This window comes from Carassius carassius, chromosome 8 (assembly GCF_963082965.1).
Source record: "Carassius carassius chromosome 8, fCarCar2.1, whole genome shotgun sequence".
Lineage (NCBI taxonomy): Eukaryota > Metazoa > Chordata > Actinopteri > Cypriniformes > Cyprinidae > Carassius > Carassius carassius.
This window is the reverse complement of record NC_081762.1, coordinates 7,152,072-7,171,562: the sequence shown is the minus strand read 5'-3', so window position 1 is coordinate 7,171,562 and position 19,491 is coordinate 7,152,072. Positions and strand designations below refer to the sequence as shown.

At 38.4% G+C, this 19,491-nt stretch overlaps 1 protein-coding gene and 1 pseudogene across 2 annotated transcripts; both read right to left on the bottom strand.

Annotated features, from left to right (window-relative positions):
* LOC132145102 (small integral membrane protein 13-like) lies at positions 1 to 3,657 on the bottom strand. 2 transcript variants are annotated; one of them, XM_059555831.1, is made up of 3 exons: positions 3,449 to 3,657; positions 2,544 to 2,628; positions 1 to 605 (listed from the first exon to the last, which is right to left on the bottom strand). In XM_059555831.1, the coding sequence occupies exons 2-3, from the start codon at positions 2,617 to 2,619 to the stop codon at positions 415 to 417; spliced, it is 267 nt and encodes an 88-aa protein (XP_059411814.1). In that variant the 5' UTR covers positions 2,620 to 2,628; positions 3,449 to 3,657; the 3' UTR covers positions 1 to 414. The 2 variants fall into 2 exon arrangements, with proteins under 2 accessions (XP_059411814.1, XP_059411813.1); XM_059555830.1 differs by having other exon boundaries at positions 2,544 to 2,633; positions 3,449 to 3,655.
* A 702-nt stretch (positions 3,658 to 4,359) lies between these two features.
* Positions 4,360 to 13,558, bottom strand: LOC132144854 (zinc-binding protein A33-like; annotated as a pseudogene).
* Between the last annotated feature and the right edge of the window lie 5,933 nt (positions 13,559 to 19,491).

Genomic DNA, 19,491 nt, shown 5'->3' with positions numbered 1-19,491 from the left:
TCTGAATTACCTTTTATTTTTAATAATATTATTCTTTGGCAGAAACAGCTTCCATACATTGTGAACAGTAGTGCTGTTATCTCCCAGAAACACTGGACATTCAGTCATCAGCTTGTTTTTTTGTGAGCTTGAGTCATTAACAGATTGGTTAAACAATAACAAAAACATATTAATGCACTCTCACGTAAACATACTATACGTCCGGAGTGGAGGGTAGCAGCGTGTTAGTCGGGACATGAACATGTGGCTCAGCCGGTTCATACGATAACCCCTGCCTTCAGACCGACTGTGAACGAGTGTAACCATGATGAGTGGATGTGAGGGAGAGCACAGTGACTGATGCATGACCTCACGTCCAGCCTAAAACAGCATAACGGTTCTGACGGTGAACTGGAGGAGATCTGGCTCAGGGCTCTATGTAGTGCTGTCAGGAGGGACGTTCCTTTGGCGAGCGCTTTTGGGTCTGTGGCGGGGCGTCGGGGGCGAGCTGCGTTCACTCTCAGACTCAGAGGGCTCGGTCTCAGCCTGCGGAGAACCGGTGTCTCCCACCAACTCCCGCAGGAACTTAAACTTAGACAGGAAGAGCTGCCACACCACGTACCACCCTACAAACACAACACAAACACACGTTCAATGTCTGGCTGTCACTGGAACTAGGAGTGAGAGGACTCTGGTTCAGACTGAAGCATTTGCACTGACTGTATGATAGAGCACAGAGTCAGTTGGGTTTTGCTACATTAAGTGAACTAATGCACTTCAGATCCCTGACCAATCTGACTTACCTTTCATTTCACTGAGAAATGTTTAGCCATTTGTAGAGTGGAGTTAAAAGTTTTTGTTTTAATCCAACCGAGCTTAATGTTACAAACTATGTAACATCAAAATTTCTCACAAAAAAAAAAAGAAATGCTTAAATGTAAAATTAGTAATATAAAACTAATGAGAATCATAATAAGAATCAAATGTAAATTATCTGAATGCATTATAGTTATAAGAATTTAAGATTTCTCAATAAAAAGTTGAATAATTCAAATGAAAACAGAATAGAAAGTAGAAATGTAAAAAATATGGAAGATTATGTAATAAGACTTAACTAGGAACATGTAAATAATAACAATAATAATCATGTCAATGGAAAAATATCCTAAAAATCTTAAAACTTTTCAGAAGAAATATGAATTCATAATAAGAATAAAATGTAAAATATTTGAATGCATTATGTTAATGAGAATTTAGTGAGAAAATGCCATGCAAATAATGTCAATTTAAAATAGTAATGTTTTTTATGCAAAAAGAAAATGATCAAATTGTCTTTTGATTTTGTGATATAATATGAAATGATACAAAAAATGTAAATCAAAAGTTGAATTTTTTTCACCTTTCGTTAATGCATTATGTACATTATTAAGCAATGAAAAATTGTCTTTTTTAAACTAATATCAAGAAAATAACGTGCTCATTGTTTAACTTTGCATTAATTGTATTGGTAAAATATAACCTAGACTCATTGTTGGTAGAATTTTTATTTTACCGTATTTTTCGGACTATAAATCGCACCTGAGTATAAGTCGCAACAGTCCAAAAATAGGTCATGATGAGGGAAAAAAAACATATATAAGTCGCACTGGACTATAAGTCGCATTTATTTAGAACCATGAACCAAGTGAAAACATTACCGTCTACAGCCGCGAGAGGGCGCTCTGTGCTGCTTAGTGTAGGCTACAGGAGCACTGAGCAGCATACAGCGCCCTCTCGCGGCTGTAGACAGTAATGTTTTCTCTTGGTTCATTTCTCTCGGTTCATGTCAAATTAATTTTGATAAATAAGTCGCACCTGACTATAAGTCGCAGGACCAGCCAAACTATGAAAAAAAGTGCGACTTATAGTCCGGAAAATACGTTAATTCATAACATATTCTGACACTTTAGTTAACCCAGAAAAAACACCTTCATCATAACAAGCAATACACATGAGTGCTGGCATGTTCAGTGCAGTGACCTTCACAGATCTGATCCAAGCCTGCGTCTGACAGGATGACAACTTCTCCAATGACATACTGAACATTGCACACTTATGTAACAGCTGAGCGCTGTCCACAGTACAGAAACCCATTTTACTGCTCCTGTGCCCTTAACAGATGTGAGTCAGTCCGAGAAACCTTGACTTAAGTCAACACTCAACTCTCAGTGAACTCTGCATTACTGACCGTCAGCAAACCTGCTCTATTTTTGTGGTCCTGACTAACCGAGCACATTCTCACACATGAGCCCATAATTCAAGGCTGTGAAGTCCCTGTAGAGAAATCCTGTAACTGAAAGTGTTGCTTTTTCCTCAGAAATGTGACAAGGATCATGACCATCAGATCCCAGAAGAAGCAACCAATGCAACAGACTTCACACAATCATGCAATCCCTCGAATATCTAGTTTAAGATAAGCTACAGTGACCCCAAAAGTATTCAGACAATCGAGTCACAGTTAAAAATGGCATCGCATTCGATGAAGGATTGCAGAATCTTTTCTCAGGCTGTTTGTCTGTACTTACCGAAGAGCATGAAGAGGAGGACACATATCAGCGTGGCCACGATCACCAACACGGTCAAACCAACACTCTGCCACATCCTCCTCTTCTTCCCTAACAAACAAACAGAAAAAAACACACCTTCACTTCTGCATGTGCTCTATAAGCTCACCATGTTCTCTATTTAATATTATAAATCCTGTAGCACCCGCATTAATTATATCCGATATCATCATATATGATTTGCATTCCTAATAGAATACATCTGATAAAGATTTCAAACATCATGTTAAAAAAGCATCATCATAGGATCAAATGTATCTGCTCAGAATTGTAGGTAACTTTTTTTGAAAATGCAACCTGTTGACATGAATGTATTGTGAATTATTGTAAATCATAAAAGTAAAAAAAAAAAAAAAAAAAAAGAACAGACCTATAAATATTATTGTTTTTTAAATTCAGCATTAGCTTAAATATTTACAAATATATGAATATGTTATTAACTTACAGGTTTGCTTTCTTTTAGTTTAATCATTATAAACAAAAGCAAATCTTAAATTTACATTTTATATATATATATATATATATATATATATATATATATATATATATATATATATATATATATATATATATATCATATGTTAAGTCATACTTCACAAAGCTACAATGTAACAATGCAATCAATGTACTATGACATTACTATGTTTTAGACAGTGCCAGTATGGTAATGCCATCTGTACCATATTACAGTTATAGTATCCAAGGGTAATACTTTGGTACTCTGAACTATAACGTTACCATGATTAGTAATTTGTAGAAATACAAGATATTATGACATTTTCAAATGTGTGATATCAGTATTAAATGATTGTAATAATACGCAGAGAGTCATGCAGATGAAAGTGTTTGTTTATGATTAGACTTACAGACGTTCACGCCTCAGTCTTCAGGCCGAATCTCGCGGGACGGAGGCCGGTAGCGCATGACATGGAAAGTCTCAAATGTTCTCCTTATCTACATCATTGTGCCGTTTACAGAGAAAAGAGAAGAGCGAGAAAACAGCGAACTCGAGCCTCAACAACACGCTCGATCTCGGGATGACCCGGAAGCGGTCATTCTTACAATTCCGCCGCGTGGTCTTGTGGGAATTGTAGTGTCGTGTACTGCTTTGATTTAATGGTGGTTGCCAAATGAACTCTTGTGTGTGTGTGTGTGTGTGTGTGTGTGTGTGTGTGTGTGTGTGTGTGTGTGTGTGTGTGTGTGTGTGTGTTTGTGTGTATTTGGCCTCGTCCAGATTGGAGTGTGAAGAAGCATGAATAAGAAATGAATAAAAAAAATATGCAATGTAATAATACATGTTCAGTGTCTCTTCTTTCTTTACTCTTTTTTTTTATTGTAGAGTTAGGCCTATCTGCCCTTTGTTTCCCTGTCCCACAATATTTATATTTATGAATTCATTAATTTGTCCTTTTAGTGTCTATATTTTTCATTGCCTGTTTGGCCCGATTGTCCAGATTTTCATGGTCGTGTACTCCCGTATGTGCAGTTGAGGTACCCAGAAATGTCAGACCTATTATAGACTCAGAGAAAACTCAAATGTATCTTGATTTATGTAAACTGACCATAGAGTCTGAATAAATAACTGCCCTGGAGAGCTAAACTTGTACATAATTGGTCCTCTGAATATATACAGCTGCATATATCAAGGTTATCATAGTTAGATTTATTTTGATGTAAACTTTTTACAGATCTTTTTATGTTGTCAGGTGTCAGGTGAGGGAAAAGAAAGGCAAATATTTATGAAATGCTGAAAAAAGTTTTTAGCATTACATTTTTACACAATGATGTGTAATGATCAGTGGGATTAAATTTGTACCTTCATTGCATGGGCATATATGGATAGAGTTTTTCAGTGAAAGACAGACCGGCATAAAAGTAGATAAGAGAGCCAGACTCCACATTATAAAAAGAGACCAGACCCTCTTCATAATCCACGAACACACCGATCCGCTGTGCCTTCACTGTACTTATATACAGAGGCATATACAAATCATTACAAGCAATGTATTCATTCCCATTCCTCAGAGCCACAGTCCAGAATCCATTTTTAGGACACATTGTGTTCTTTCCCCACCTGTCAGTGGATTCTTTGACCACGCCTAAAGTCCAGTCAGTCATTCCTTTCACCTGCACTTCAAAATAAAATCTCCCTGAGGAGAATCCCTCCTTTCCCAGGACATGTACACATCTGGTAGATCTCTTTTTGTTTCCTTCTCTCACTTGTTTTCTATCATCAGGCAGGATGTGATAAGCATGAACTGTATCAGGATCCAGAGTCACATCCACTGAGAAAACAGAAAATTAATCACAACTTCACCCTACAAAGATGTTGTGATGATGTTTTAATATTTAACTGTAAAATGAATGTAATCTAGTGTAGTTCAGACAAGACACTGCACCTGCATAGTACTGCATCCACTTCAGAACTGTAGAGACATATGACAATTAAAACATCATGAAATATTCACAAAATTGAAATTAAAGTCCAGCACCACTAAGAACTTTGAACCTTTTAACCTTTAAGCCAGAAATTTCAGACACACATATTCTAATGGAGAACATGTTTGTGTCTTAAACAACTGATGCCTATCAATTTGATTTAACTTTAATAAACACAAAAAGCATATGCCATATACTGTATATTTGCCATCAGGCACTGACAACTTAGAAATATACCACAATCATGTGTCGTTTAAAACAGAAAATAAAAAATGTATCCTATAAGAAGCTTTTGACTAGTCCTACAAATGTGTTTATGCTGGATGAGTACAGGTGCATCTTAAAAAAATAGAATTTCGTGAAAAAGTTATTTCAAAAGGTTATTCATATTCATATATTCTAGATTCATTACATGTCAAGTAACATATCAATATTTTTTTTGGTTTTAATTTTGATGACTAGAGCTTACAGCTCATGAAAGTGAAAAATTCAAGTATCTCAAAATATTAGATTATTTTCATTTGATTTTCATTAAATGACCATATAGAATAAATTCACGTTATATCTTGTTCTTTGAAACCACAATAATGAGGAAGACTACTGACTTAGAGATGGTCCAGAAAGCGATCAGTGACACCCTCCACAAAGGGAAAATCACAGAAGGTCATTTCTGAAAGTGGTTGCTGGTCACAGAGTGCTGTATTAAAGCATTTTAAATGCAAAGTTAACTGGAAGGAATAATTTGAGTAGGAAAAGGTACATATGAAACAGGAATGACCACAAGCTTGAGAATACTGTCAATAAAAGCTGATTCAAACACTTGGGAGAGCTTCACAAGGAGTGGACTGAAGCTGGACAAGAGTCACCACGCTCAGACGTCTTCAGGAAAGTCCTACCAAGCCACTTTTGAAACAGAAACAACGTCAGAAGCATCTTACCTGGGGTACGGAGAAAAATAACTAGACTACTGCTCAGGGGTCCAAAGTCCTCTTTTCAGATAAAAGTAAATTTAGCATTTTATATGAAAAATCAAGGTCTGGGGTCAGGAGGAAGACTGGAGAGGCACAGAATCCAAGCTGCTTGAAGTCCAGTGTGAAGTTTCTGAACTAAGTGATGATTTGGGGTACTGTGACATCTGCTGGTGCTGGTCCATTGTGTTTTATCAAGTCAATGCAGCCATCCAGGGTCGAGCTGGGGTTTGCGGGCCCCCGGTGCAGGTTGTACCAATGGGCCCTGTTTGAAATTGTTTAATTTGTATGTTTGTTCTATGTATTTATTCTCAAGCTCAGCGAAGTCAGGCAAGTCGTGGAGAAGGCAAGGTCCTCTTCCGCACCTGGGCCCAATGGGGTCCCCTACAAGCTCTATAAGAACTGCCCCAAGGTACTAGAGCTGCTATGGTATTTGATGAGAACTGCCTGGAAAAAGCAAATCATTCCATCGGAGTGGCAAAGAGCGGTAGCAGTCTTCATCCCTAAGGAAACGAACTCCAAAGACAAAGTCCCGGAGCTTGTCCCTAAGAAGAGGAGTCAGAAATGACAATACCATCTTCGTCGTTGGAGGGGAAAAAATCCCACTCCTATCAGAGCAACCCATCAAAAGTCTGGGGAGGCAGTACACTGCAGACCTATCTGACAAACAGATGGGGAAAACCGTCATGAAGCAGCTCTCTGACGGACTGGCAAGGATCGACCAAAGCCAACTACCTGGGAAGTATAAGGTCTGGTGCTACCAGTTTACACTCTACAGGAGGGTAATGTGGCCCCTGAAAATGAGTGAGATTCCCTCATCAACCGTAAGTAAGATGGATGGAAAAGCCAACTCATTCATCCGAAAGTGGTTGGGGTTGCCACAGTGCCTATCTGAAACCGGTCTCTTTGGAAAAAAACATGCTGCAGCTGCCACAGCAGTCCATACAGTTGGGCTACATGCAAGAAAAGACCAAGTTGGTTCTCGAGCTGAGGGAGTCCACAGACGAATCAGTAAGGAACGCAAATGTCAAGGTTCCTACCGGCCGCAAGTGGAATGCCCAAATCGAGGTCGATCAAGCTGTCGGTCGGCTACAACACCGGGAGATCATGGGCAGAGTTCAGGCAGGAAGAGCAGGGCTAGGATGGGGAGAGATGCCATGCTTTTGGTCCAAGGCCAATCGCAAGTAAAGGAAGGAGATGGTGGTAGCAGAGGTGACGAGGATGGAGGAAGATCGCTACAAAATCAAGGCCGTGTCACAGGGTCGACAAGGAAGCTGGACAACCTGGGAGGGAATCATGAACCGGAACATCAGTTGGTCCGACGTGTGGAAGATCCCACAGGCAAGACTTAGCTTCCTCATTCGTTCAACCTACGACATGCTTCCCTGCCCTCGGAACCTCCACCAGTGGTATGGGAATGAAGAATCGTGTGTACTCTGCAATTCCCCCAACGCAAGTCTCCAGCACATCTTGTCAGGCTGTAAGATCGCTCTCTCACAGGTACAGATGGCGCCACGATCAGGTCCTGAGAAAGCTAGCCGAAGTACTGGAGGAGTGTCGACAGGGTAGCAAACAACCACCATCAGCAGAGGACCCCACCATCTTTGTGTCGGAAGGAGGGGTAAGGAGAAGCACCAGATCAAGAGAAACAGCAAGGCCCTTCTCCCCCAGCCAGGAGTGGAACATGAGGGTTGACCTGGACAGGCAGCTCCGGTTCCCCACGGAGATAACCACCACATCTCTCCGGCCACACATAGTGGTTTGGTCAACCAAGGCAAGATCGATACACCTCATTGAGCTCACTGTACCACTGGAGGAGGGAATCGAGGCCGACTTCGAACTGAAGAAGGCCAGGTACTCAGAACTCGCTGCTGAGTGCCGGGAGGCTGGCTGGAAGACGACCATCTACCCAGTGGAGGTTGGATGCCGAGGTTTCCTTGGGTTGTCAACCATATGCCTCTTGAGGGAAGCAGGAGTGACCGGAGGGAGGCTAAGGAGGGCAACAAAGGATCTGGCAGAGGAGGCAGAGAAAGGTAGCTTTTGGCTCTGGCCGAGGAGGAAAGATAGGTGTTGGGGGAAGAACACCTAACCCCAGACAACAGCTGCAGGGAGAACAGCGATCAGCTGCAGGGGGTGACAGGGAGACGTCTCTGTCACTGCTCCGCCACCAGGAGACGTTCCAGAATTAAAGGAGCGAAACGTTGGTGAATGGTGGTTTCTGGCTGATGACCCTGCAGCTGACCCATGGGCACTGGAGGAGGTGCGACAGACAGCAATGCCCAGCAGGTGGTAACATCTTCCTGTGCAATTACTATTAGTGCTATTTACACAATGTTTTGTCAAGTTTGTAGGTGTCCAGGTACAGAAACCGAATAATCAAATGTGAAATAGCACTGCATAGTCTTCAATGTAAAAATTAAATACACAATCAAACCAAAATTTATTCAGGCACCTTGAACATTTCTCACATTATCATAGTTTATTTGCTATCATTTGGAAAATGGTAATACAATATGACAAGAACTCAGAGTTAAATTGTTAGAACAAATTCATCTTGATAATGTCAGATAACTATGCAATGGATGACAATATTTACTCAACTATCAATACTTTGTTGACCAATTACCAAGCAATGCTTAATTTTATTCAGACTGTGGTGTGAAAAGGTTGCATTAGCAATTTAGGAAAAAACAAATATGCAAAACAGGGTGCTTTATATGGTGCAGAATAATTTTTGGTCCCATTTTTTATTATTATCATTATTATTATTATTATTATTAATAATCAATTTCACTAGTAGTCCACTGTATGAATAATTTTTGGGTATAATATGTCACAGTTCACTTTATTTTGCTATACTCACTTGCATAAATGTATTACAGTGTCTTGCACCTAGTAAAAAAAAATATATGAAATTATATCTGGTGTCTGAATAATTGTTGGTTTGACTGTGAATTATTTCTTGTTTAAAACTACACTGCAATTCAGACAAGATCAGTGAGTTATTTTCTCTTTTTCATTTTCTTGGATTAACATTACAGCAGCTAGTAGCTAAATTAGGCGCGGTCACTTTAAGAGATAATGAATGCATCCAATATAATACACATCCCATTTTTTTCTAAACTGTTTACTTTTACTTAAGACATAACCGACAGCTTTATCGAACATATTTTTCAAGGAGAACTTCGCTAAGGAGAGATAGGTTCAATGTTTCTGTCTGTCAGACACGTCTCTCCGCGTGGCACCGAGCACAGCGCGCGAGTAACCAGCGACTCTGTTGAGCTTTTCCACTTCGACAAAATCGACAAGTGGCACTTAGAAAATCGACAAGTGGCAAGGCTTAAAAAGACGTGAAAATGGTAAGCTTTCGTGACCACAAGCAGCAGTGGCCTGTCAACTGTCCTGAGCGTCTTTTTAGGCTGGCCTCAGCCAGTTGGTTGAAATCATTGCGCCCCCCCCCCCTCAGCCGTGGGCCCCTATAATCGTCACCACCTTTCACCCCACTAGCGACGGCCCTGCAGCCATCTACCAGGAGGTTATGGTGCACTTTACGCTTCCATCTAATGACAAGCTTTATGGAGATGCTGATTTCCTTTTCCTGCAGGACTTTAGCACCTGCCAACAATGACAAAACCACTTCCAAGTGGTTTGCTGACCATGATATTATTGTGTTTGATTGGCCAGTCAACATGGCTAACCTGAACCCCATATGGAATCTATGGGATATTTTCAAGAGAAAGATGAGAAATGGTCGATTTAACAATACAGACGACCTGAAGGTCGTTATTAAAGAAACCTGTGCTTCAATAGTGCTTCAACAGTGCCACAGGCTGATCGCTTCATGCCACACCTCACTGATGCTGGAGTTTGTGCTAAAGGAGTCCCGACCATGTATTTAGAGCATAAATGAACATACTTTAAAGAACTTTAACTTTTCTGTTTAGCAAATCTTTTTTTTTTTCTTTTTTTGATCTTAGGAAATATTCTAATATTTTGAGATAATGAGATAATATTTTTGACTTTGGTGAGCTGTAAGCTCTAACCATCAAAAAATGTCAACAAAATAAATATTTTGAAATGTTTTACTTTGCATGTAATGAATTTATAATATATGAAAGTTTCACTTTTGAAAAAATACTTTTTCACAATATAATTTTTTTTTTAAGATGCACCCCTGTATATTACACATATTTTTACCACATGTTTGATGATCTAATTGTATATTACTATTTATTAACTAACTAGTTTATGCTAACAGAGATCACAATGCAAAGTTTAATACTCAGAAACTCATTCCCTGGTGGTCCAATGACATGAAAATTTCACTTTATGAGGTTTTTTAACATTAATATGAGACCAAGCCCTGGGTGTCCTGCTCTGCCTTTAAAAACATGAGAGCTCAGACAGGTCGATATGTCAATCACAAATCGCGAGTATATCTGCACACTTGCCCAAACTGCCATTATAATGAATGACGCTGTTATGCTGAACAACCAAGCTCTTACTGTATTCATGTCGATATTGTGTTTGCTGTTAGTTGTGGTGAAAGCATTTTGTGAAAGACAGCGTGTTGCAATAACGAGATCACTGCATTCACGCGATAAACAGATTCTGTCAACTCAATGCTCATCACTACAGCCTTTCATGTGATGGGAAAATATCTAAAAAATAATGCTATAATCAACACTTCCACGATTTTTTCAATCTCGACAGCTCTAATGGTAAAAAAAGAAACGTAGTAAAAGTATTTGAGAGGGGTTCCACATGTAATATGCATTTCGAATGCAAAGATGTCAGCCAATCACAACAGTTGGCGTCTCACAGCAGAGGCGCCCCTTCAAACAGAGCATTCAAGCCAGAGGACTAAAATCAGGATATAAAAATGCCTTTTATTTCTAAATTTGAAATGTACAAATCATACTAACAATATAAGTACACCTCAGGAAACATTACATAACATTTAAAAAAAAGAAAATAATCCACATCATGGTACCTTTAAAGAAAGTAGATCTGTATGATGTATTTGAAATTGACGTACCGGTATGCTTGATTTTCTCATCTAGAGTTTCTTTCAAGTCAAAGAGATCTCCCATCACATACCCCAGACTCACAGGAGAGCACGGACTGATATCATGAAAGTTCCTGGTATTTGTAGGGCAGCATAGGGATGAGTAAATCTATGGCATGAGAGAGAAGACATCATCAACATGGAGAGTGTTCTGGTCCTATACTGCATTATCATTGATCAGAGAGATGTTGACTGACCTGTAGGAGGTGGAGGTGGTCTTCAGTGTGTGAGAGCTGCTCCAGCTCAGTGTTTCTCATCTTTAGCTCAGTGATCTCCTGCTCCAGATCTTTAATGAGCTCTTGCTCCTGTTTCTCTGCTGCTTTCTGCTGCTCCTCCATCATCTCCAGCACTTCAGTATAAAATTTCTAAGGAAAGAATCAGTATTATTATTTCTCATACTTCAGTGTTTTAAGGGTTTTTAAAAATCCCTAAACCAAAGTATTAAACTTTGTCCTGTACTATTTGCACTGATTTATTCCTCAAATCATGAGTCTTGTTGAGGAGAGGTGTGATATTACTTTACTAAGTGATCAGATTTCAGTTTTTTGCCTAGCAGAGGATAAAGCAGCTAGTGACGAGCACGATTGTGAGAGTGTCATTGCTTTTATACAGCAATTCAATAAATTATTAATATTTAGATTAAAGGCCCGTTCACACCAAGCACGATAACTATAAAGATAACGATAAAGATATACTGTAGTTCGAAAAATCGTTCTCAATATTAAAGAATATCAGAGTCCACACTACAACTATAACGATAAAGGCATAGAGAAATGGTATCGTTGGAATCATTTTCAGAATGATTTTTTTCCAGCTGATGAACGATACAAACATTGACATCCAATCAAAATCCATCCTGCTATAACGAGCTCGAGGATTTAAAGCGGCAGACGCACATGCGCTCAGATTTGCCCCATCATTGAAAACATTCCAAACAAACCACAACAGAATGAACTGCTAAGCATGTCCAACCACAAACCTTATTTTCTGAACAAGTTTGTGTGATTGATACAAAGACTGAATGGAGCAGTTATTTGAGCAAGTCAGTTAAGTGAGTGATTGAATCATAAATCAATTACTCATTCATTAAAGTGCCACTATTATGGTTAATGAAAGGTCCCCAACAACAGGTTGACATGCATGCAAGGTCAAAAAACACTTTCATTGTCTTATAATATGCATTTATTTTTTTGGGCTCAATGACTCCCAAACGATTTGCTCAATGATTCATTTTTTCCAAACCCCACCTTTGCGTAATGTTGGACTCATTTTCATTTCATCATGCCTGTAATACCTGATAAAGCAGCGTTTCTGACCAACAAGTGAGCTGGCAATATGCTAATGTTTCATGTTGACGTCGGTCAGCATGAAACGGTTGGGATTCATTTAAAAAAAATACTTCTTTCAATGATTCAGTCAACTCTTTCTTTTGAGAGACAATAACTTTACACTCGGTGCACTTTCAGATTTAAAACTTTGCAGGATGTTTTCATTCACAGCTGTGTTAGACACTGCATGAAGGCGATTTTCAAAAATCCATAATAGGGGCACTTTAATTGGTGTACTGATGTAAAGTGTTGAAAGAGTCTACATAAAATCCCAACCACAAAAACACAGGCCGAAAATCTGAACAAAGAGACAAGTGGAGTGATACCAACTGTCAAAAGTCCCAGTACTGTTGGAATGTATATTTTACTCCTGGAAGACCAAAACTAAATAATCCAAATACATATTAAATGAACTGAATTCAATTACCTACTTTTCTGATGTCTGCTGTGTGTTTGATATCTTGTAGATTTTTTTTTTTTTAGGATCATTTCCTTCTGTGACTTCATCAGTTGAGTCTATAGACAAAGAAAAATACAGACACATTTATCATAATAAACATTTACTGTGTGCACTTCTGTGGAAACTTACAGCATTTTCATTTTAGGATTTTGTTTGATATGAGCCTATAAAATGCACTTTAAAATCAGTTTTTAGTAACTTTTACCTTCTTCTCTTGACTCTCTACTTCTAGAAGAACAGTGTTGTGGTTCTTGTGGTCTGTCGCAGTGCACATCTCTCATGTTTCTGACATATATAGTCCTCCAGATTTCTCACAGGATCCATCAGTTTGTGTTTCTTTAAACCTGCCACTCTTAAATGAGGCTCCAGGTGAGTTTTACAGTAAGAGCTCTGACACACCAGACATGACTTCATAGCTTTCAGCTTTCTTTCCTCACAGAAATCACACAGAACTTCAGGTTTTTCCTCAAGACTTTCTTTTTATAATGATCTACGATCTCTCTGAGTGTGGTATTAATCTTGAGATCAGGTCTTTGCTTGAATGTTTCTTTACAGTATGGACAGCTGCAGGTCTGACTGTTGTCCCAGCACTTATTCAGACAGGTCTTGCAGAAGTTGTGTCCACATGGAGTGCTGACTGGATCAGTGAACACATCCAGACATATAGAGCACTGAAGCTCCTCAGTCAGTGGACCACTGGAAGATGACATGACTAGAAAGAGAAATTATGAAAATAAACCACCAACACTTGTGGCACACTTAAATGTATAGTGACCCAAAAATAAAGATGTGTTGTTAATTACGCACTCTTAAGCCACCCAAGATGTACAGTAGGTGACTTGAATGGGAAAAAAGTAAAGAAGATTTTTAGCTCTGAACATGATCCTTGGTGATTCATTAAAAATCAGCAGCTACCGTGACTTTGAATTAAAAAAATGTAAATTAAAAAACGTAGTGTATCAGAGCGAATCAGACAATTTAGATTGATGTTGGTACACCCCAAAGAGCCAAATTCCACAAAGAGGCCCAGGATAACAAGTCAACATCATAAATCTGTCCATGATACCCTGTGCATGAGTCTGAAGCAGGTCCACCAACTAACAGCTTTGAGCAGCTCACAGCATTAAAACAAAAGAACACATGGATAATTCCAACTCAGTTTGTCAAATTTTGGGCAAGTAACCAAAATTAATGGTCAAATAAATGCACAGCATGACCAATCAATGATAGAAATCAAGAGCTAAAGACTTCCTCAGATTTACTTCCCCTCACCTACAGTAGGAGACAAGAACCAGACTGAGATTCCTCATGAGAACTTTTAACCTTTTTGGTCTTCACAGAACATGTCCTCATTTTCAAAGAATGGCACAGAAACTGCCTTCACATGCATATATGAAATTAGTGTTATAGTAGTTAAATTTTCACTTCATTATAACGCTTTCTATTTTGTTGTAGATCACTAAAACATTACGCTGCCTCAGAAGCCTGTCTGAAATCAGTTTCATGAGGTGCAAAAAGCTGCCTGCAGTCATTTCTCATAAAGCAGCGAGGCAGCAAGACAGCTGCCTAGGCTTTCGGAGGCAGCCAGTGTCTAATTGTCACCATTTTGGATGTGTCCAACACCCGAGTTATAAAACTCAGGACACCAACAAATTTAGCTTTTTCTTGCCATTCCTTTGGCTTTTAGTTAAACCCCTTTTGCAACCACTGCTTTTCACCATCGCTCTTTGAGCATGCTCTGACTTACATGACAGCTGCTACTCTAAAACGTTTCTGGCTTCTACTTTAATTTATTTTATTTTCCATCGCGTGTTTCATCAAGTGTTTCTGTGTTAAGTTTTGCCAAAAAGCCATGTCTCTGAGTCTAACTCCAACTCTGCTCGCATAAAAACTTCAACCAGCCCACAACTCTGCATCTTCAGACAATGCTCAACCATTGGCTTCCCAAGACATCACTTCAAACGGCAACTGGACTTCCAGCCAATCAACAAACTTGGGAAACCCCTTTCTGCAATGAAGACAACAAGGGAACCCCCTAAACTAGCAAAACTATTAGATTAGTTTCTATGTCTTAGATTGATCCAATAAAGTTTAGTTTATATTGAAATGAGAAGTATCTTGTGTTTTGTACTTTTGTACCAATCTTGTTACTTTTTTAATTAATAGTTTTTTCACTACATTTTGGATTTTAATATCCATTGCAGATTTGAGTCAATGGATTTAAAGGGTTGGTTAACCCAAAAATTAAAATTCGTCCATGTTTTACTCACATACAGTAGGTGTATTTGACTTCCAATCAGAGTTATATTTAAAAAATTGTCCTTCCAAGCCTTTCAATGGGGTAAACAGTCAGAAGACATGAAATAAATTGTGCACATCTGTAATAAAACGTCCCTTTGTGGACACGAATTAGAAGCACAAAATTAGGATTTGTAAAAAAAAAAACCGTCTGAGGATTTCAATATAAGCCAAGAGAAGACTGGTTGTCCTTTGTTAAAGAAAGGAAACTTTGTTTCCTTTGCTCCTACATTTCCCAGAGCCGTGCGTGATGCATACGTCTTCCGCCTGCTTGTCTTCCACATCCCACAGTCAGCAGGTGTGAGAAAAAAATGTTTATTAAGTATGGAATCTGGATATTTAACATACAGAAATGCATGGATTCGCTACAGTGGCCTTCATTCACCCCCGGAGCCATGTGAGGGATGGTTTATTACAGATGTGCACACTTTATTTAATGTCTTCAGAACTGTTGGCAACAAACACCTGCTTACCCCATTGAAAGGCTTAGAAGAGCAAGGACCATTTTTAACAGAACTCTGACTGGACTTGTCTGAAACAAGAAAGTAACATATGATACACCTAGGAGGCTTCGAGGGTGAGTAAAACATGGACAAATTAAAATTTTTGGGTGAACTAAACCTTTAATATCCATTGCAGAGTTATACAGCTCGTTCAATAAATCACTGGCCGATTCAGTTGATCAGCCGTAAAACAGTGATTCTGTCTAAATTCCCTATAAAACATAAATGAATGTGGATCCTGATGATATATTGAGGTGTTATGAAACAAAAACTTTGGTCTGCAAGAAACTGAACAGGCACATTTAAAAGTGAGATAATATTAAGTTTCTTGCACAGACCAATCTTTTTGCTTCATAACACTTCAATCCTCAGAATTAATTTAGTATACGCACCCGCAGGTATGTGTTACTCCGCAACAGTGACGACCCGAACAGGCTACAATAGTCCAAACAGAAGCACTTATTATAAATGTACTGTAGTGATTCGAGATTAGACAAAAAATGTGTTCTTGTAGATGAATTCATGATGTACTCACTCATCATATAAATTTAGCTAATTTCGATACAGAAAAAGTTACCTGCTTTGAGAAAAGATGTCACCTACAGCTTGGCCTGAGGGTGAGTAATAACCATAGACAGTAAAAGAAATGGACACAGCGACCCCATTGGATTCAACGGAGACAAGTGAAGTCAACTAGAAGCATGCACTTCCTGGGGGTCGGGAGTACTGCGCAGATTCAAACTGAGCTTGATGACGTAAATGTCACGTGAGCAACCTGTAAGTTTTCTAACCGCTGTGTCAAGAGAAATCTGAATCACCCACCGAATCTTGCAGACGTTGTTGAACAATTTTGTCCCATTGCTTTTATGGACTCTCTATGGGCTTCTCCCTTGACTTTATACTTCCACGTCCCCCCGATTGCCTCATAGACAGTAAAAGATTGCCTGCGAGCTTCTCCTCCTGTCCATACGGTAATTTCTCTACTGTGCGACAGAGAGTCGCAGGTTATGATGCAATCGTTAGACTATTTTTACAAAAACTGCTTCTACGGGACCATAACGTAAGATACAAGGAATTTGAGTCTTTTATAAATTTTTGTGTTTCTTTAGAAATAATTAATGGACAAATGGAGTCTTTAAATGCCTCAGATGTAAAGTTATTCACTGTCAAAGTGACGCCAAAATGAATGGGAGTCAATGGAATGCTAACAGCAGGTGGGGGTCCGCTAGCCAATGGTGGCGCCCAGGGGGTGCTTAAAAAAATATGAAACCCTGTCCCCCTGGAAATAACAGCAACTTTTCATCTTTGGATGATCTGTAATCTGATCCTTTTAATCAATTTAAGCTTCTTTTTGAAAAAAACAAACAACTTATCCTACACTGCGTGGTGTTGGCGCAGTGGATAAAACTCGTGCCTTTGGTGTGAGAGACCTGGGTTCGAATCCACTGTGAGACACCAATGTGTCCCTGAGCAAGACACTTAACCCTTAGTTGCTCCAGAGGCGTGCGACCTCTGACATATATAGCAATTGTAAGTCACTTTGGAATTCTAAATGAATAAGCTAAATGAATAAATTTAAATATATATAGAAAGGGTGTAAGTAAATTTGGAGTTAAGCTATCCTAATGTGTATATATTCTTCCCATAAAATAAACAAATCAGTATCAAGTGTTATTGATTTCTTGTTTTATGTGAAAGTGATTAAAGCCTGCAGTCAAGCATACATGATTTCAGACTATCATTTACTTTGTTTTTTACCTCTTCACAAATTTGCCTTTAAACCAGTCAAATGCCATAGGCCACTTTTAATACAACTCTTATTCAATTTCAGTTAAAATGGTCAACGTAGCTAATTTTTGACGTGCTAAAATTTGGTTCATTTCAACTTATTCCAGTTTGACCTGACAACTTCTATTAGAAATCCTGTTAGATTATCCTGTTCAGGATTATCCTGTTCAGGATAATCTCCTATATTTCTCTCACTTACCTGTGAGTATCAGATGTGTTTACAAGGGTCTTTGACCGGCTAAATAAATATTCTGCTGTTTAAAGAGTTTGGTAGGCTAAGGCGTCCATGTTGTTCATAATGTGTATCTGTATTCGTCCTGTAGAAATGCAATGACGCTCATATCAGGTGTCCATTACTAAAAATAAAGCCCCTCTCTGAATACAAGTTACGTCAACTGTCTTATAACCATAAATAATAATAATAATATAATAATAACAATAATAATAATAATAATACTAAAAATAATCTAACATTCAGTTAACGTATTCATTCCCATTCCTCAAAATAAATTTAAACTTTTTTTTGCATTCATTTTCGCAATTATTTTGATAATGTTTTTATAAAGGATCTCCATGAACAGAGTTCAGATATTTAGGTCTTCAAGAAATTTCAAAAAGGTGGAATAATTTTCCATATTGACATTAAATAGAAGATATATATAACATTTTTTGCTTTATTTATGGATTTAGAGGAAAAATAATTTTGACTCTTGATCCCTTATGATTCTATAGTTCCGAATGACAAGGCACATGTATTAACTACAGGGGCCAGCTGTGGTCTAATGATTAGTCCCAACTGCTTCCCGGGCGCTGGAGCAAATAGCTGCCCACTGCTCTGGGTGTGTGTTCACAGTGTGTGTGTGTGTTCCCACTCACTGCTGTGTGTGTGCACTTGGATGGGATACCCTACTTGGCAAATGTCACAACTTTCACTTTCACTTACAGTACCATCTGATGTGTGCAGCAGTGCCTGATCCATAATTATTCATGTGTCCAGTAAGAAACCACCTATATAACAATCACCCAAAACACCAGATAACCACCCAAAACCACTTTCCTTTTGACTTCTGCTAAAAGTTTGATATATTGATGTTTCTAAATTCTGTCCTGGATCATCTTCTTAGATGATCAACTGAATCTACAGACAGAAACACCACCACCTTGACTTCTGTTTCATATTCAGAATGTAAATGGCCACTCACATGCAGTGTTGGGTAGTGACACTGATATACATGTAATCTGGATCACAAAATCAGATTCCAAATTTTTTTTACTAATTAGATAACATTACATTTTAAAATACTCATAATCAGACTACAGTTACGTTTTTATTGATTGCATGATTACATTTTAGTAACAATAGCAATACATTTTACATCATTTATTGTTTATACTATCCCTCCCACCCCATCTTTTAAACTTTTAAAAAATAGTATTCAGCTTGCATACATTCAGAAGGTCTTTTGTGGACATTCAAAGGCCAGTCACTAGTCTGATGGTTACAATTACACAGAAAATTGAGAGGCCACTGGATTTACAAAAATCATTTAAATTAGAAAAAAAAAGGTGTTTTCTCAGCACTTCAACATTGCATTACTTGAAGTATCATTCAGTGGGTTATTTAACCATGTATTGGCTCCTACACACTCCCTAGTTTGGGAAACCTTGAAGAAATAATGTCAATATGGTACATAGGCTAATTATACTTTTTAAGACAATGTGATAAATGAGGTAGGTCAAAAAATGATTACGTTACTAACTATAAACTTAGTACATCAAGTTATTTTATCTCCAAAGAACAACATATGATTGAAAGAAGGACATGAGAATCTAATTTTCAGCAAAATGTATTAATATACTAATATGTGTACTGTTATTACTTAGTATTCCTCTAGAGGAACAGTGTTGTGGTTCTTGTGGTCTGTCGCAGTGCACATCAGACACACACACTCTACAGAACAGCTCCAGAGGCCTCTTCAAGCATTTTGATAAAAAAATAAAATGAAAATAAAATCTTATTTATAAGTATAAATAAGTGGATTGATGAGTGTCAAATG

What these genes read in the sequence shown, in the direction of transcription:
- LOC132145102 (XM_059555831.1), bottom strand. Translation starts at nt 2,619, where the DNA reads ATGTGGCAGAGTGTTGGTTTGACCGTGTTGGTGATCGTGGCCACGCTG. An exon ending in CCTCCTCTTCATGCTCTTCG is followed by an intron (nt 606 to 2,543) that starts GTAAGTACAGAC and finishes TTGTGTTTGTAG; the next exon opens with GGTGGTACGTGGTGTGGCAG.